Raw genomic sequence first — 14,962 nt, forward strand, 5'->3', positions numbered from 1 at the left:
AGGCTTGAGAATTTTCCTTCTTCTCTCCTCCTCTTTTGCCACCCACATCCAGGCACTAATTACAATGATTCTACCTTCTAAGTATCTCCATATTTCACCTGGACTGCTACTAACTGTTCTATTCCAGGTCACTGATATTTCTTAGCTATGTTACTCCACAGCTTAATTGGTCTTCCTAGCTCCAGTCTTACTCAAATCCATTCTCCAGATAGCAACCAAGAGGATATGCCAACAAGTCCATGTCACCCTAATCTGCCAAGTTTTTAGCGCAAAACAGTCACAACACCAGGGACATCTCCCCCATTGGCTAAGATGGCAGCAGGGGGATGGCATCAGGGGGGAGTACCTCAGTGTTCTCACACTGAGCGCACAGAAAGCCTGAGCTCGCAAAAAGCTAACAAAACAATCAGATTTTTGAAATGCCCTCCCCCTACCCTCCTATACCTGATTGGAGGTTAGACCAGGAAAGGCAGGCACATGTAAGTCAAAATGGCACAGGGGGAGGTGCTTGACCCTCAGTCTAGCCAAGAGAGAAAAAGAGATGGTTGGAACACAGACCTACCCAAAGCACACAAAAGTTTGCGAAGTTGACTGGTCACTTTGAGAAAGCAACTGGTCTGACCCAAGCTAATACATTCCCAGGGGAACAAAGCAGCTCTCTCTTGCCAACTCGATGATGCTCTCAACTGAGTATTCATCACTGTGCTCTCAGAACACGTGACCATGTGGCCCTCACAACATTTTCCACACGCAGGCTCCACGAGGGAGCCTGAAATGGACAACAGCAGGGAACAAGCTAAGCCACATGGATAAGGACTAAAACCACTTTGCAGCCACCTACAGATTCCAAAGACTATACTTTTAAATGGAGCAGGGAAATTGGCAATGAGAACCTGAGCTGACTGAGGCCTATTAGCAGGGGCTTGCCAGAAATGGACAGCCAGATTCCTTATGACTACCCAGTGGTTTTCCTGCCTGTGAGACTTCCCCAACATGGGTTCCTTCTCATGAGGTAGGAACCATCTGCACTCTTAAATACTGGATTTTTCCCCATGAGCATGGGATGATACATGAAACGCAGCATAGCAGGGTTAGAGAGCTCAGCAGAGAATTAATCTTATGCTTTGTTATAGCCAAGGGACTCAGAAGTTGGATTCTGAGCCACTGGAGCCTTTGGAAACTTCTTATGGAATCCTTCTGCCAGAGTCCACTCATATCACAGAATTATGGAAATTGAGAGCTCCAGTTTCCATTCTGCCAAGAGGGTATACCACCCAGACTACAATGAGTTGACCCAGTTTCTGTCCCGAATCATCACACTGAAGAAGCCCCCTGGAGCTCAGTGAGGATTTAACATCTAAGGAGGAAAGACTACCCAGCTAGGCATCTTCACCTCCAAGATGATCTCTGTCTCTTACACACTACAGGAAGGGGGCGAAGTCCTAGCTATAAATGATGTGGATTTATAAGATATCGAGCATAATGAGGCTGTTAAGATCCTGAAGACAGCCCGTGAAATCAGCATACATGTCTGCTTCTTTCCCTATAATTACCATCGCCCAAAAGAGAGGACTGAGAGTAGGAACCCACGGCCCTCCACATGGAATCTTCTAGGACAAGCTGGCCAGGACTTGGGGAAGCCACATACACTCTTATACAGTCTCATACACTTTGGAGACTCCAGGGGGACACTGTTTTTCTTCCTCTACCTCCTAGTATCTTCTCTAAAAAATAAAACACAATGCTTAAAAAAAATAAATAAAATAAAATGCAACAGGAACTTTGGACACTGATTTTATTTTGGCCTTGCTGAGGATGGTTGGACTTTTTCCATAATAGAAAGAGCAGAGAATCCTGGAGATGGGAGTCGGCCATCCTCCCAGACTGCAGCACCAGAATAAAACCTCTCTCCTTCTGCACCAGCACCGGCCTCTCAAGTTTGGTTTTTGTGGCAATAGGCAGCTGAATCTCCGTTTTTGTTTGGTTACAAAATCATATTTTCTAAACTTAAGAACATTAGTAATTTGCTTGAAGTCAGACATAACAATATTAGTTAACAGGCAATGAAGATCAGTGGCACATAATCTGACTGATAATCAAGGATACTCTTTTCAAGACTGCTTCATATATGGGAAGATTGGTCAACCATGTCAGACTTACTTTGTTATCTATGATTAAATACTTAACCTTACAATCCCCCTGGTTCTACTATAGATTTTCCTACCAATTCAATTTTACTATGGCAGAAAACTAATCACTAAATTGAATCCTACATCCGATATACAAATACAGAGAAAGGTACTATATTACAATTTCAAATACAGAAAAAGGTACTATGTTGCCATTTCTCACCCAAAGGAAATGAACATAACTCAATTACCTGTTCTTTAGCATGTTTCTGCTGCTCTCTTCTTTTGCGTTCTTCTTCATCTACTTTACTGACAACTATGTATCGCTCTTTCTGAAAGACAGAAAGCCAACATAAAACTTTCTGGAAAAAACTTGACCCCCAAAATTAAGAATTCTGCTACCATTAGAAGTTATTGTTTTTATCACCTCACAGTCTTTCATGGGCTAAACACAATGAAAAGATTCTGAAAAGCCACCAAAAGTTGAACTGATGCATTACAAACCGAAATTCTGCCTCTGTGTTTCCATGACACATTCCCATGGTTTATTAATCCAACCCAACAGATGTCAGTTAACAGTATCAACAGACTGTGAGAATAAGACACTTTCCCAGTGAACACAATTACACTGCATCTGAATATGAGTTTCTAAATAGATGGCTTTAAAATAAATTTCTACATCTTACTTCATTAATGTAACAAAAAAAAAATCCTGGATTTTCTGGTATTTGTCAGATAATTAGTGCCTTCTTCCTCATATACCACATTTTTTATCAATTAAACCATAAAACCTATGTTAAAGTTTGAGATTTCTCTTCTAGCAAGATTGTTTTTAATTTATTTTATCTCATATAGTTTGACATCTAAAGCAACAATTAAATTCTAAATCCTAAAATTTTGCACAAGGAACCCACCATCAGCCCACCATTATCCATCATGTTCTATCAGTGCACCTTGGGAATGTGTGACAATACCAGTACAGACACTTACGCCCTAAGTTCTTTTTTTCAAAGATGTATTTTTTAAAGATTTATGTATTTATTTTTGGAGGAGAATGGAAGGGAAAAGAGAGGGAGAGAAACATCGATGTGCAAGACATATATCAGAAGGTTGCCTCTCACATGCCAACTGGGTATTGGGGACCTCGCCTGCGACCCAGGCATGTGCCGTGACTGGGAAATGAACTGGCCAGCCAGGATATGCCCTAAATTCTAACATTTAATTTTGTTTGCTCACATAATGGAAGCCATTTTTTCATGCATATCATCACAACTTTCTGCTGTAGTTAGAACATGTGCTAACATTCGCATGCTTTCAGGTTTACAAAGCCTGTTTACTTTCATTTACCTACTGGATGACCATAAAAAAGCTACGAGATCAGTACAGATCATCACTATCATGTGCACCCCCAATGCACAAATGAGGAAAATGAGGCTTAGAGAGGTTAAATGACTTGCCCAAGGTCACCCAGCTCATAAACAGCAGGGCCAAGAAGTGAACTCTGACTTTCAGCATATCAATGAATCGTTGCATGTGTTTGTTAGCCCTGGATAACACTTGAGGTTACCTTTTCAGTTTCTAAAGTCTCAACGTGAATGCCTTTGGGATACCTAAAGAAAAGGAAGAAAACATGACATCAGTAGATGAGACAATGACAACTAAAACCTTAAGTATTTTAAGAGCAACTATAAAGCTTTAATTTTATTAAATGGATTGTCTTATTAAGTATGAAATAAGTATTATTATGATGAAAACTTTACAGTAAGCATATTCCACAATATTTCAGCTGCTAAATCATTCCCTATCTTTGCTGTTAAACACACAGGTATGTGTCTGATTTCAAAATAATTTATTTTAGGACTTAGGCATTTTCTGATATGTCTGGCATCACATTATACAGACAGCTTATTACCATGCAGTCAAATCTTCCTTCCAAATATGTTTACTTCCTAACTGATTATAAAGGTTTTAATATTATGTGGGCTCACACATAGGAGATTTGAAATGGATAACTCTGCAGTTTGGCATGGTAGTTTGCATCAGCTAAGAAGAGTGATCTGGAATCCACATGGAGTAAGTTCCAAGGATAATATAAAAAAGAAGAAAGGAGCTGGTCAAAGGACAATGGCCCTTTTCCTGTTATGTTCAAAGTAAATTTCCAGTAAACATGTCATTGACAGACTCTAATCCAAGAACAAGAATCCCAAACAAAGTCAAATGCAAACATCAAATTGTCTAATACTGATGTGCAACTCTGGGGTTAGAGATCCACTTGAAAACAGAATGAAACCAATAGAAACAAAATTTTAGATATTTTAGGGGACTCACAGATCTCCTAAAACCCATTCTTCTTCTAAATCATGGTCTAACCCCAGATTAGACAAAGAATTCAGCTATTTCCTAGGTCTTAAAACCAAATCTTTATTGTATACTTTCAAAAGGCAAAAACAATACACACCCAGAACTTAACAAAGCCAAAGTGACAATTAAAAGAAAGATTAAAGGCTTTAGAGCCTCTATTAAAAAGCAATAACAAACAAAATAAGTGGGTATTCAACTTAAGAAAATATGGGGAAATAAGGCACGGCACAACAACATGGGATGGTCACCATGACTGGTGTAGCTCAGTGGGTTAGATGTCATCCCACAAACTGAAAGGTCATCAGTTCAATTCCCAGTCAGGGCACATGCCTGGGCTGAGGGCCAGGTCCCCAGCTGGGAGCATGCAAGAGACAACCAATCAATGTTTCTGTCACATATGAGTGTTCCTCTCCCTCTCTTTCTCCCTTCCCCTCTCTCTAAAAATTAATCTTAAAAAAAAAAAAAGAATGTGGAATGTCAGATCACCAAACACTGTAGAATTCCATTAAAAAAAAGGGAACTAAGATACTATCTTTAGTTTTTAAGTCCTGGGTTTCTCACAGAGCTCTTGCATATAATATAAACACTTACTTCCAGCTCAAAGTCTGATAAATTAGTTTTCTTTGGAACCTATAAAAACAAAAGAAAAGGCATTCATCTTGGCTCATTAAAAGAAAATCCTAACTGATCAAGCACCGGGAGGGAAAGACATTTAGTTTTTAAAACAGATTTCAATAAAAGTGACAGATAATATGTAAACAAAACTGGGCAGGATGTTTATAGTGTGAGGATTCCTCACCACTTGTCTTCATCAAAAAGTTCTTTCTTCTTATTATACTACCTTTATAGAGGGGGTCAAGTTCCCATCTAACCAACGTATTACTTCCTGTGGCTTATAAGGAGTGTTTAAGGCATACAGATATACTAAAACACTTTTGTGAAGGTAGTCACAAAGTAAAAAGAAAGTAAGATGCTTTTTACCACAGAGAAAAATTAAAAGGATAGAAGCAGCCTGAGAGTAAATGCTCTTCTGAAGTGTTTATGCATTAAGTTCTCCTTGAGGCTAAAATAATTACGCCACTCTCGAGCATAAACTTGAAACCAAAGTTGCACAACAGTTGTCTCCCCTCCAGAATGGGACAAAGCATTCATTCAGTGTCTCAATACACCATCATCTCCACTGTATTAATGTTAAAGTTAGTGCTTAAATCTTGGGAGCACGTCTGTAATAAAAAGGCTATTTATGAAGGTGTTTTTAAAAGATCAAATTAGCACATGCCAGATATTATCTACCTTTCCCCAAAAAGAAGATGTGAAAAGATTCAGGGCAACTAACCCTGTACATGGCTCTAAATCCAAGTTCTTATTTTCTTCACTTTGTAATAAATCTTCTATTTTCTCTCTGAGGAATTGAAATAAAAACGTAACTGTCAATACCTTTAAGGAACAAAGTCATCGACCAACAAAACTATCATGCTCAAAAGCTATCTAAACATAAGAACATATTCCATGGCTGGGTAACTTGGTTAGAGCATCATCCTGATATGCCAAGGTTGTGGCTTCAATCCCACAACCACATATAAGAATCAACCAATGAATGCATTAGTAAGAACAACGAATCGATATTCTCTCTCTAAAATCAATTTTAAAAAAGAATATGACAATGTAATTTTAACAAATCATATAACTTTTTACTGTAATAAGGCTTAAAGAAAAATAATTTATTTTGGCATTTTTTAATTGTTATTAAATAGTAACAACTGCTCAAGGCTACATCAATACAAGTAATTTAAATATTTACTTTTCTAGTAAAGCAGTTATACTGATAAGTAAACTCTAAACATTTCTTTGATGGCACATTGGCTTGTCAGAAACTTCACTGAGAAAAAGACATGGCCATGTTGCAAGTACTTGGATGGACCTGATTCATTCCTCCACCTTCAGAGGAACTAGACAGTGGCTACCAGGCCCTTAGAAGGTCTTTCCAGTGACATGCAACCAGTCTTAGTACACAGAATCCTATTTACAATGTGCTATTGTCACACGAATACAGATGTGCCGCAATTAAACCCTCCAATCACATCACACCTGAGTGTACCGTGTACGTGCAGCACAGGTTCAAGACACAGATGTCAGCCAGACTCGCCCCAATACACATACATGACACACATTGGGTTCCAGTTTAGAACTTACACCACTTGGTCAATAAATTTTTTCTGATCCTCAGGAATCGTCACAGGACATTTTGATGTGTTAGGAGACACATATGATAGAGCTCCTGCACCGTTGGACTGTAAACGTTTTTCATCATACTGCTCTCTTAACTGTCTTTCTTCTTCCTGATTTAAATATGGAATTCCTAAACACAGTTTTTAAAAGAATGGATTAGTAGAAATACCTGTATAGCATAAAAATTGTTTAACAAACCAAAGAGCCTAAAATACTCAGGAAAGGCTTACCATATTTAAATATACCTCAAAAAAATCAACAGAAAACACAAGTAATTTTGAAATATGTTTGTCTATTCATGCACTCCATTCATTCATTCTACTTTCAACAAATTTTTATTTGGCACTTATGCTGTTCCAGGAACTGTATCAGACTCTGGGGGATCTAACAGTGAGCAAAGCAGATGTACCCTGCTCTGAAGTAAAGAGAATCACGTAGCCACGATGATCACACAAAGCCACTGTGAATGAAGATCCAAAAGCTAAGAACGAATCAGACAGGCAAAAAACTGGGGGAAGAGTATTTCTAGCAGGAGAGTAAGATAAACGTGCTGAGAATGGAAATGGCTTGGACTTTTCCAAAAACAGTAAGGAAGCTGGTGTGGCCAGAACACAATGAACAGGGAGATGGCCAGGTTGGAGACAGGATGGAACAAGATTACACAGGCCCTTATAGGCCACAGTAAAAATTTATTATATCCTAAGAGCAATGGAATGCAATTAGAGAATTTTAAGCAAGATAATTACATTATCTGCTTCAGGTTTTTAAAAGGACACTTTGACTCCTGTGAGAATTTAAGTAGGAAAGTCACAGCTACAAGCTAGTGTCCACTGTAATCATCCAGGCAGAAGATGATGGCCTAAATCAGAGGTCAGTAAACTTTTTCTTAAAGTGACAAATAGTAAATGTCTTAGGCTTGTGAGATATAAACCTAAAGTATAGGCATGGGGGTCTCTGTTGCAACTACTTAGCTCTGCTGTTGTGGCATAAAAGGAGTAATACAGTGATACACAATGAGTAGATGAGTGAGCATGACTATGTCCCAGTAAAACTTTATTTACAAAACAGAAAGTAGGCCATAGTTTGTACCCTGGCTTAACTATAAAGATAGGGAGAATGGTTTTTAGAGATAAGAGAGACAGAAACTATTGATATACTATAGGTAGAGAATAAAGGGAAAAGCAAAATAAAAAATGATGCTATTAAGTTTAAGCAATTGAAAAGATGATAGGGCCACTTAACAAGATAGGGAAAAATAGGCAAAGAATAGGTTTGGGGCTCCAAGGATGAATATCAAAAGCTACCTGCTGAATATATGAAATCATCTAAGGGTATACATAAATTAAAAACTTATATAAGTCTACAGCACAGGAGAAAAGAGTTGAGAAATTTGGGCGACATCAGAATATGTGTGGTCTTAAAAGCCATAGGACAATAGTGAACTCTGTAGAAACGATGATGGAATTAGGGCCGAGGGGCTGGTCCAGGCCACTAAGAAGAGACCAAGAGGCAGGGGCTGTACTTGCCAACCATCATGCTGAGATGTAGGCATTATTTCTGCTACTATAACAAAATTTATTAAAAACCATGATATGGATTCCAGTCAAGATGGCAGCATAGGTAAACATGGCTTGCCTCTTCCCACAACTACATCAAAATTAAAACTAAAATATAGAACAAGCATTACTCAGAACCATCAGAAATTGAGTTGAGTTGATGTCTGACAACTATAGAATTAAAGAAACCATATCCATACAGACTGTAGGACGGGCAGAGACACCAAATGGGCTGTCCCACATCCATGCGTGGTGGATAAAAATTCAGGAGGAATATCTCAGGAGTGAGGAGTCCCAGCCCATACCACACCCCCCCGCCCAGGGTTCCAGTGCAAGGAAGATAAGTTCCCATATCTTCCGGCTACAAAAATCAGCAAGGATTGAGTGGGGGGAAGGAACTTCTGGAGTCCCAAGCAGTTCTTAAAGAATCCACACATGGACCTACTCAGACTTACTTCCTCTGAGCTTCAGCACAGGAGTAACAGCTTGAAAGGCACCAGTGGCATACAGGGAGAAAATGAAGTGTCTGTCTGGCATCAAGGCAAGAACTGGGGGACAACTTTCTTCCAGACACAAAGGCCGGCAGAGGTCCCTCTCCCAACAGAGCCACAGAGCTGACAGGCTGGTGCCATATCTGAGACTCCATCAGCCTGGCTAACACCATTTGCCCTGCCCTGGAGATCCCCTGAGACTCTTGGACACTCAACTTATAATCCCACCCAAGTTGCTTTTCCATATGAATGGTTGGTCTTGGCTCTCATGCTTCACAACTTCCTAAATCCTCTCAAACAAGCAATAGCTGGCCTCAATGAGCCCCCAGCCCCTGTACCTCTTGCTAGGTGGCCCCAGGTCCAGCACTAGCAGCAGTCCACTTAGATTCACAGCTTGGCCTGGCCTGGGAATCTCCAGGCCCAGCACAAGTGGCAGCCATTTCAGACTGCTTCATAGCTCAGGCAGGAAAACCCAGGCAGACAACAGGGGAGGGCTGACAGTGGCCTGCACCACTCAGGAAACCCCAGAGCCTATGCACCCAGTGGACAGCTACAGACCATGTCAGAACACCTCCACCCTACACCTGCACAGCTAACTCTGCAAAGGGCAGAGGTTGGTGGTAAGTGGTCACAGCCAGTCCTTGTAGCTGACTGGCCTGGGTAAATCTCTCCCACTGACCTGCCAACAGCAATCAAGGCTCAACTACAAGAGGAAGGTGTACTCAGCTCATACAAAGGGTGTACCTCGAGTACCCAGCTTGGGTGATAGGGGAGACTATGCCACTGAACCCTATAGGACACCTACTACATTAGGCCACACTACCAAGACAGGTAGTCAGAGCAGCTCTACCTAATACAAAGAAACAAACACAGGGAGACTGCCAAAATGAGGAAACAAAGAAACACAGCCCAAATGAAAGAACAGATCAAAACTTCAGAAAAAGAATTTTAAAAAGGGAGATAAGCAATCTATCAGATGCAGAGTCCAAAACACTGGTTATAAGGATGCTCAAGGAACTTAGTGAGGACCTCAGCAGCATAAAGAAGATACAATCAGAAATGAAGGATTCACTAATTGAAATAAAGAACAATTTACAGGGAAGCAACAGTAGAGTGGATGCAGCCAAAAATCAAATGTTCTTTACTTCAATGATTTGGAACATAAGGAAGAAAAAAACAACCAATCAGAACAATGTGAAGAAAAAAAGAATCCAAAAAACAAGGACAGTGTAAGTCACCTCTAGGGCAGCTTCAAGCATTCCAACATTTGCATCATAGGGGTAACCAGAAGGAGAAGAGAAAGAATGAGAAATTGGAAATCTATTTGAAAAAAATAATGAAAGAAAACTTCCCTGATTTGGTGAAGGAAAGAGACATGTAAGTTTAGGAAGCACAGAAAGTCCCAAACAAGATGGTGCAAAGAGGCCCACTCCAAGACACATCATAATTAAAATGCCAAAGGTTAAAGATAAAGAGAGAATCTTAAAAGCCCCAAGAGAAAAACAGATTAGTTACCTTCAAGGGAATTCCTGTCAGTTGATTTCTTAAAAGAAACTTTGCAGGCTAGAAGGGATTGCCAAGAAATAGTCAAAGTCATGAAAGGCAAGGACCTACAGCCAAGATTGCTCTACCCAGCAAAGCTATCATTTAGAATCAAAGGACAGATAGAGTTTCCCAGGTAAGGTAAAACTAAAGGAATTCATCAACACCAAACCATTAGTATTTGAAATGTTAAAGGGACTTATTTAAGAAAAAGAAGATCAAAACTATAAATAATAAAATGGCAATAAATACATATCTATCAACAATTGAGTCTAAAAAACAAACCAAGCAAACCAGAAGAACAGAAACAGAATCATGGATATGGAGAGCGTTTTGATGGTTTCCAGATGGGTGGGAGTTGTGGGTGTATGGGTAGAGAGGTGAGGGGATTAAGAAGTACAAATAGGTAGTTACAGAATAGCCATGGGGACATACAGTACAGTATAGGAAATGGAGTAGCCAAAAAGCCTATATGCATGACCCATGGACATAAACAACAGTGTGAGGACTGCTTGAGGTAGTATTGGTGCTCGGGGTGGGGGGGTTAATAGGGAAAAACTGGGACAACTGTAATAGTATAATCAATAAAATACAGCAACAAAATTTAAAAAGTATGATGGAATTAGAAAAACACTTCTGTCACCAGATACTAATACTACTAAGATGGTTGCCTACATTCATTATGGAAGATTACCAACTTCAGTTCAAAGTTAGGGAAAATATAAACAGGAATGATCCAGTGAAGAAGGGAAAATAATTCAGGAGAGAGAAGGACAACCTGGAGGAGCCAATGCTTGACAAGGAGGCAGGGACTAGCCGCAGACAGGCACAGGGACTCCTCTACACGGTATGAACAGAGGTAAGAAGGCCAGGTCCAGACGTGGATCTGGTAGTAGGAACATGCATGCAGCAGCTCTTCTCTGCTTTTTTCTATTTTCATTGAGAGGCATGGTCATCAGGTGTGTGGGAAGTTTGGACAAAGATATAGTAAAAAAAAAAACACACAAACATTTTAAAGAGCTGGAAAGGAAATTTCTAACTCAGAAAAAGTATGATTTTTGAGCATGACTGATCATTTGAAGCTTGTGGTCATGAGTTTAAAGTAACAAATTAGCTCAGGTGTGGCACGTTTTCCAACAATATTCAGATGCTCAGAAACAAAGAAGGTGGAAGGTCAGATCTAACCAGTGTTAGGACTGTGCTAGGCAAGTGCAATAGCAGGAGAGAGGAGCAAGGGAAGGGAAGAAGGACATGGTGGACCACGTGGATAAAAAGAAAAGTCAAGACAGGAGAATAGAAGGATACACAGTGAAAAAGCAATGGAGGTTAACAGATTGCTGAAATGAGGTACTGGAGTAAGTGAATGAGAAGGACAGGAGGAAGTGCTCCCAAAGAGAAATGCTTGAAGTGGGTGTTAAGACCCACAATGTTACCAAGAAAGCAAATAGCTAAGGGAAGATAGAAGCAAGGACTGCTGACCATCTCGTCAAGAAACAGACCAGACAGAGCATTTGCTGGTCATCCCTGTGGATACAGAAGTCACCAACAATGAGGACAGAGGCAGAAGTGGAGAGAAAAACAATCAACCAAAGCCAAGGCTGTCATTTTGTTCAACATCATATCCATGAAATCCGCAAAGAGGGGTGGCAGAGCTAGGGGACAGTCCTTAGAATTGCAGCTCTGAAGAGGGAATTCAGGTGGTTTGAATGTGGTATGGGTAAACAAGGATACCTACCACTGTCTGGCTGGAGATATAAAAAGAGGGTGGGGGCGGGATCACCTGTGTTTGACAGGCTATAGGGAGAATGGTAACCAGGGGTCATCTGGTTCCCTTTTAAGAAAGGAAGTCACAGCCACTTCCGACAACATTACCAGGAGGAAAGGTCTGCCATTTACAGAGTGTGACTGGAAAGATCTGATAAGGAAAAGAAGTAAAGGTCTAAATCAGATTTAGAATGACAACAGCATGAATATAAGAGTCCTGGTCATAACAGATGGCCTGGGAGTCCTGATTCATCTGTGACTAAAATATTCCAAGGTCTAAGCCCTGCCTGGTGTAGCTCAGTGGATTGAGCACGGGCTGCGAACCAAAGTGTCGCAGGTTTGATTCCCAGCCAGGGCACATGTCTGGGTTGCAGGCCATGACCCCCAGCAACCGCACATTGATGTTTCTGTTTCTCTCTCTCTCTCTCTCTCTCTCTCTCTCCCTTCCCTCTCTAAAAATAAATAAATAAAATCTTAAAAAAAAAAAAACAAAAAAAAAATATTCCAAGGTCTGACTATGGAACAATGAGATGAGGCACACCCTAAATTAACTGTTTCTCTCCTTTTATGAAAATAAAACCATCAGGCTGGAAACTATACTACATTGATAGGAGCCTGGTTAAAGTAATTCCTTCAAAAGACTTTTGTGCTTATTCCAATACAGTGCTCTAACTACATTTAGAACTTGTACTTTATAATGGCTTTTAGAGTCAAGTATGAGCCAAAAGGGAAAAAAAATAATGTTATACACCCAAACTGTGTTACCCAATTGGTTCATTCACCCACAACATTAAGCGGTTTGGGCTCCAAAACTTTTTAGTACTTTTAAAACCCAAAATCATCAATAGAAATTATGATGCAGCACCACTGAAGCAATTAAGTAACAACATGGCAACTGGTTCTAAAGACCTCCCAGGAAGGTCACACTGAGGGGAAATGAATTTATTTGAAGTCTATCTGCTAGTTCTATTGTTGAAAAAATCATTTTCCTTGCCTTACTCAATAAATATGTATTTACCATGGAAAAGAGTATAATTTAGGAGAATAATTAAATGAAAAATAGTTATTAGCCTTAGAGCAACAGGTGCTTAATAATGATGGTAAAAACCAGAGATTTTCCAAATACTGTCCAGGAAATAAATGAATGGAGGAAGAAAAACCACTCTGGTGTGCTCTAATGTCAAACATGCATTCATCAGATATTTAATGGTCACCACCCCCTGAAAAAGAGGAATCGTGCTATGCACCAAGGGCACAGGATGAGACACAGTCCCTTGTTGCAGGGTGCCCAGCAATCTCGCACACCAGCAAGTTAGCCATCATGACCGTACAGACTGTGCAGACTTTTCCTCCTATGAGAAACAGAGAAACCACCTACAATTATAAAACAAGCACCAATAGGAAAAGGGAGTTTTTCATTATGGGATTATGAGAATACAGCTACTTTTTAAAGTATAATGTCATGCCATTTTCCTCACTGAAAAAAAAACAGAAGTGTTCCCCACAGGTGTTAGGTGAGTAAATCACATAGAATAAACTAAAGCTGCATGTGATATACTAGAAATCTGAGGTTCTCTCTCAGAGAACAAGCACAAAAAGATAATTCTCAACCGAATCCACATTTACAAGTTCTAAAGACAAGTCACGCATAATCTTACCATTGCGAAAAACCTTATTAAAATCAAATCCTTGGCTTGCCAGAAAGTCAATACTTGAGCTCTGAAACAAAAGAACACAGAACATACATTTCAGTGATGTTAGGGGCAGGTGTGTAAACAGAAGCAGACAAGTAACTCACGTGAGTAAATATAGGCAACCAGGCAAAGAACCAACATGCCAAAGATGAGAAGACAAGGGATTTCTACTCCCAGCCTGCCAATCAATCTATTCATTTACTTAAATTATCCAGGCTCTGCTCCTTTATAGCTTATAAAACAAATACCCTTTGTTTCACAATATATAAGGAAATCTTACTTGGTGAATATACATTCTCTCAATAGGCAGAAAACTCCTTATCACTATACTGACCAAATGACTATAAGTAAAAGTAAAATGTATTTGTATTATCTCACCCAGGTTCAAGTTTAAGTTAGCTCACTCATATCAGTATCTACTTCAAACTATAAAACATCACTATTCACAGCAAATTAGGTCTTAACTGGATGTTCTTTACATTCAAGATCAAAATAGACAAAAGTTCCCAGTAATAAGCCTTATTACACAAACATCTCAAAACTAGAGTGAGCCAAAATATGTAAGTAAACTTAAATTAAAACATCAAGTAAATAAATTACACAATGTACACAAATATGGCAAAATCACAAAGTCCTTACTCAAGCTGACTGAAGAGTGGAAAACATTACTCTAGCTACTCTAATTTTACTGTTGTTTTAAGTCTGAAAATGAAAAGGCAAAGCATTTGAATCATTTTAATCTGACCTCTCACAGAACTACCTTTCCTGAACTGTACTTTGACATTATACCATTAGTCTAGATTGAGGGGCACGGTACTGTCCCATTAAACTCATTACAGCATTCACTTGAGAGAAAAGACAAGGTCTACATTAATGATTTCTTTGTGATAATGGACGGGGAAATGTTCTGAGGTCTCTAGTCTCAGCAAAGCTGAACTTCTCCTGAGCTCTGGTTTGTTCTGATCCTATGGCCACAGATCATGAGTTTCCCCCTTTTCTTAGCTGGTAGAAAGCTGAAAAGTAAAGAGTGGAGACTTGCTTTGGCACAAATTCTGTGTTCTAATCATACTACAGCAATCACATCTGCATTTTTCTTTTCTTCCAATGTTTTAATTTATATTTTGTAATCTTCCATTAAAACCTTATAATCTTATTAGCCCACACAAATTCTTTTTCAAATATGGTGGAATATAAAA

The 14,962-nt window shown here is 39.5% G+C and overlaps 1 protein-coding gene and 1 pseudogene across 4 annotated transcripts in view; one reads left to right on the forward strand and one right to left on the reverse strand.

Moving 5' to 3' along the window:
• The window catches only part of PARN (poly(A)-specific ribonuclease), a 181,685-nt gene that overhangs the window by 155,583 nt on the left and 11,140 nt on the right, over positions 1-14,962 (reverse strand). For all 4 annotated transcript variants that reach the window (XM_045819361.1, XM_045819360.1, XM_045819359.1 and 1 more), the window contains 6 exons: positions 13,731-13,791; positions 6,684-6,849; positions 5,827-5,892; positions 5,082-5,120; positions 3,697-3,739; positions 2,381-2,461 (listed from right to left, as the gene is read on the reverse strand). In XM_045819361.1, coding sequence (XP_045675317.1) covers positions 2,381-2,461; positions 3,697-3,739; positions 5,082-5,120; positions 5,827-5,892; positions 6,684-6,849; positions 13,731-13,791 — 456 coding nt within the window. The remainder of the gene's footprint in view (positions 1-2,380; positions 2,462-3,696; positions 3,740-5,081; positions 5,121-5,826; positions 5,893-6,683; positions 6,850-13,730; positions 13,792-14,962) is intronic.
• On the forward strand, positions 933-1,901 carry LOC123806269 (annotated as a pseudogene).

Source organism: Phyllostomus hastatus, unplaced genomic scaffold (genome assembly GCF_019186645.2).
Source record: "Phyllostomus hastatus isolate PE091 unplaced genomic scaffold, TTU_PhHast_1.1 phas_scaffold_385, whole genome shotgun sequence".
NCBI classification, from domain to species: Eukaryota; Metazoa; Chordata; class Mammalia; order Chiroptera; family Phyllostomidae; genus Phyllostomus; species Phyllostomus hastatus.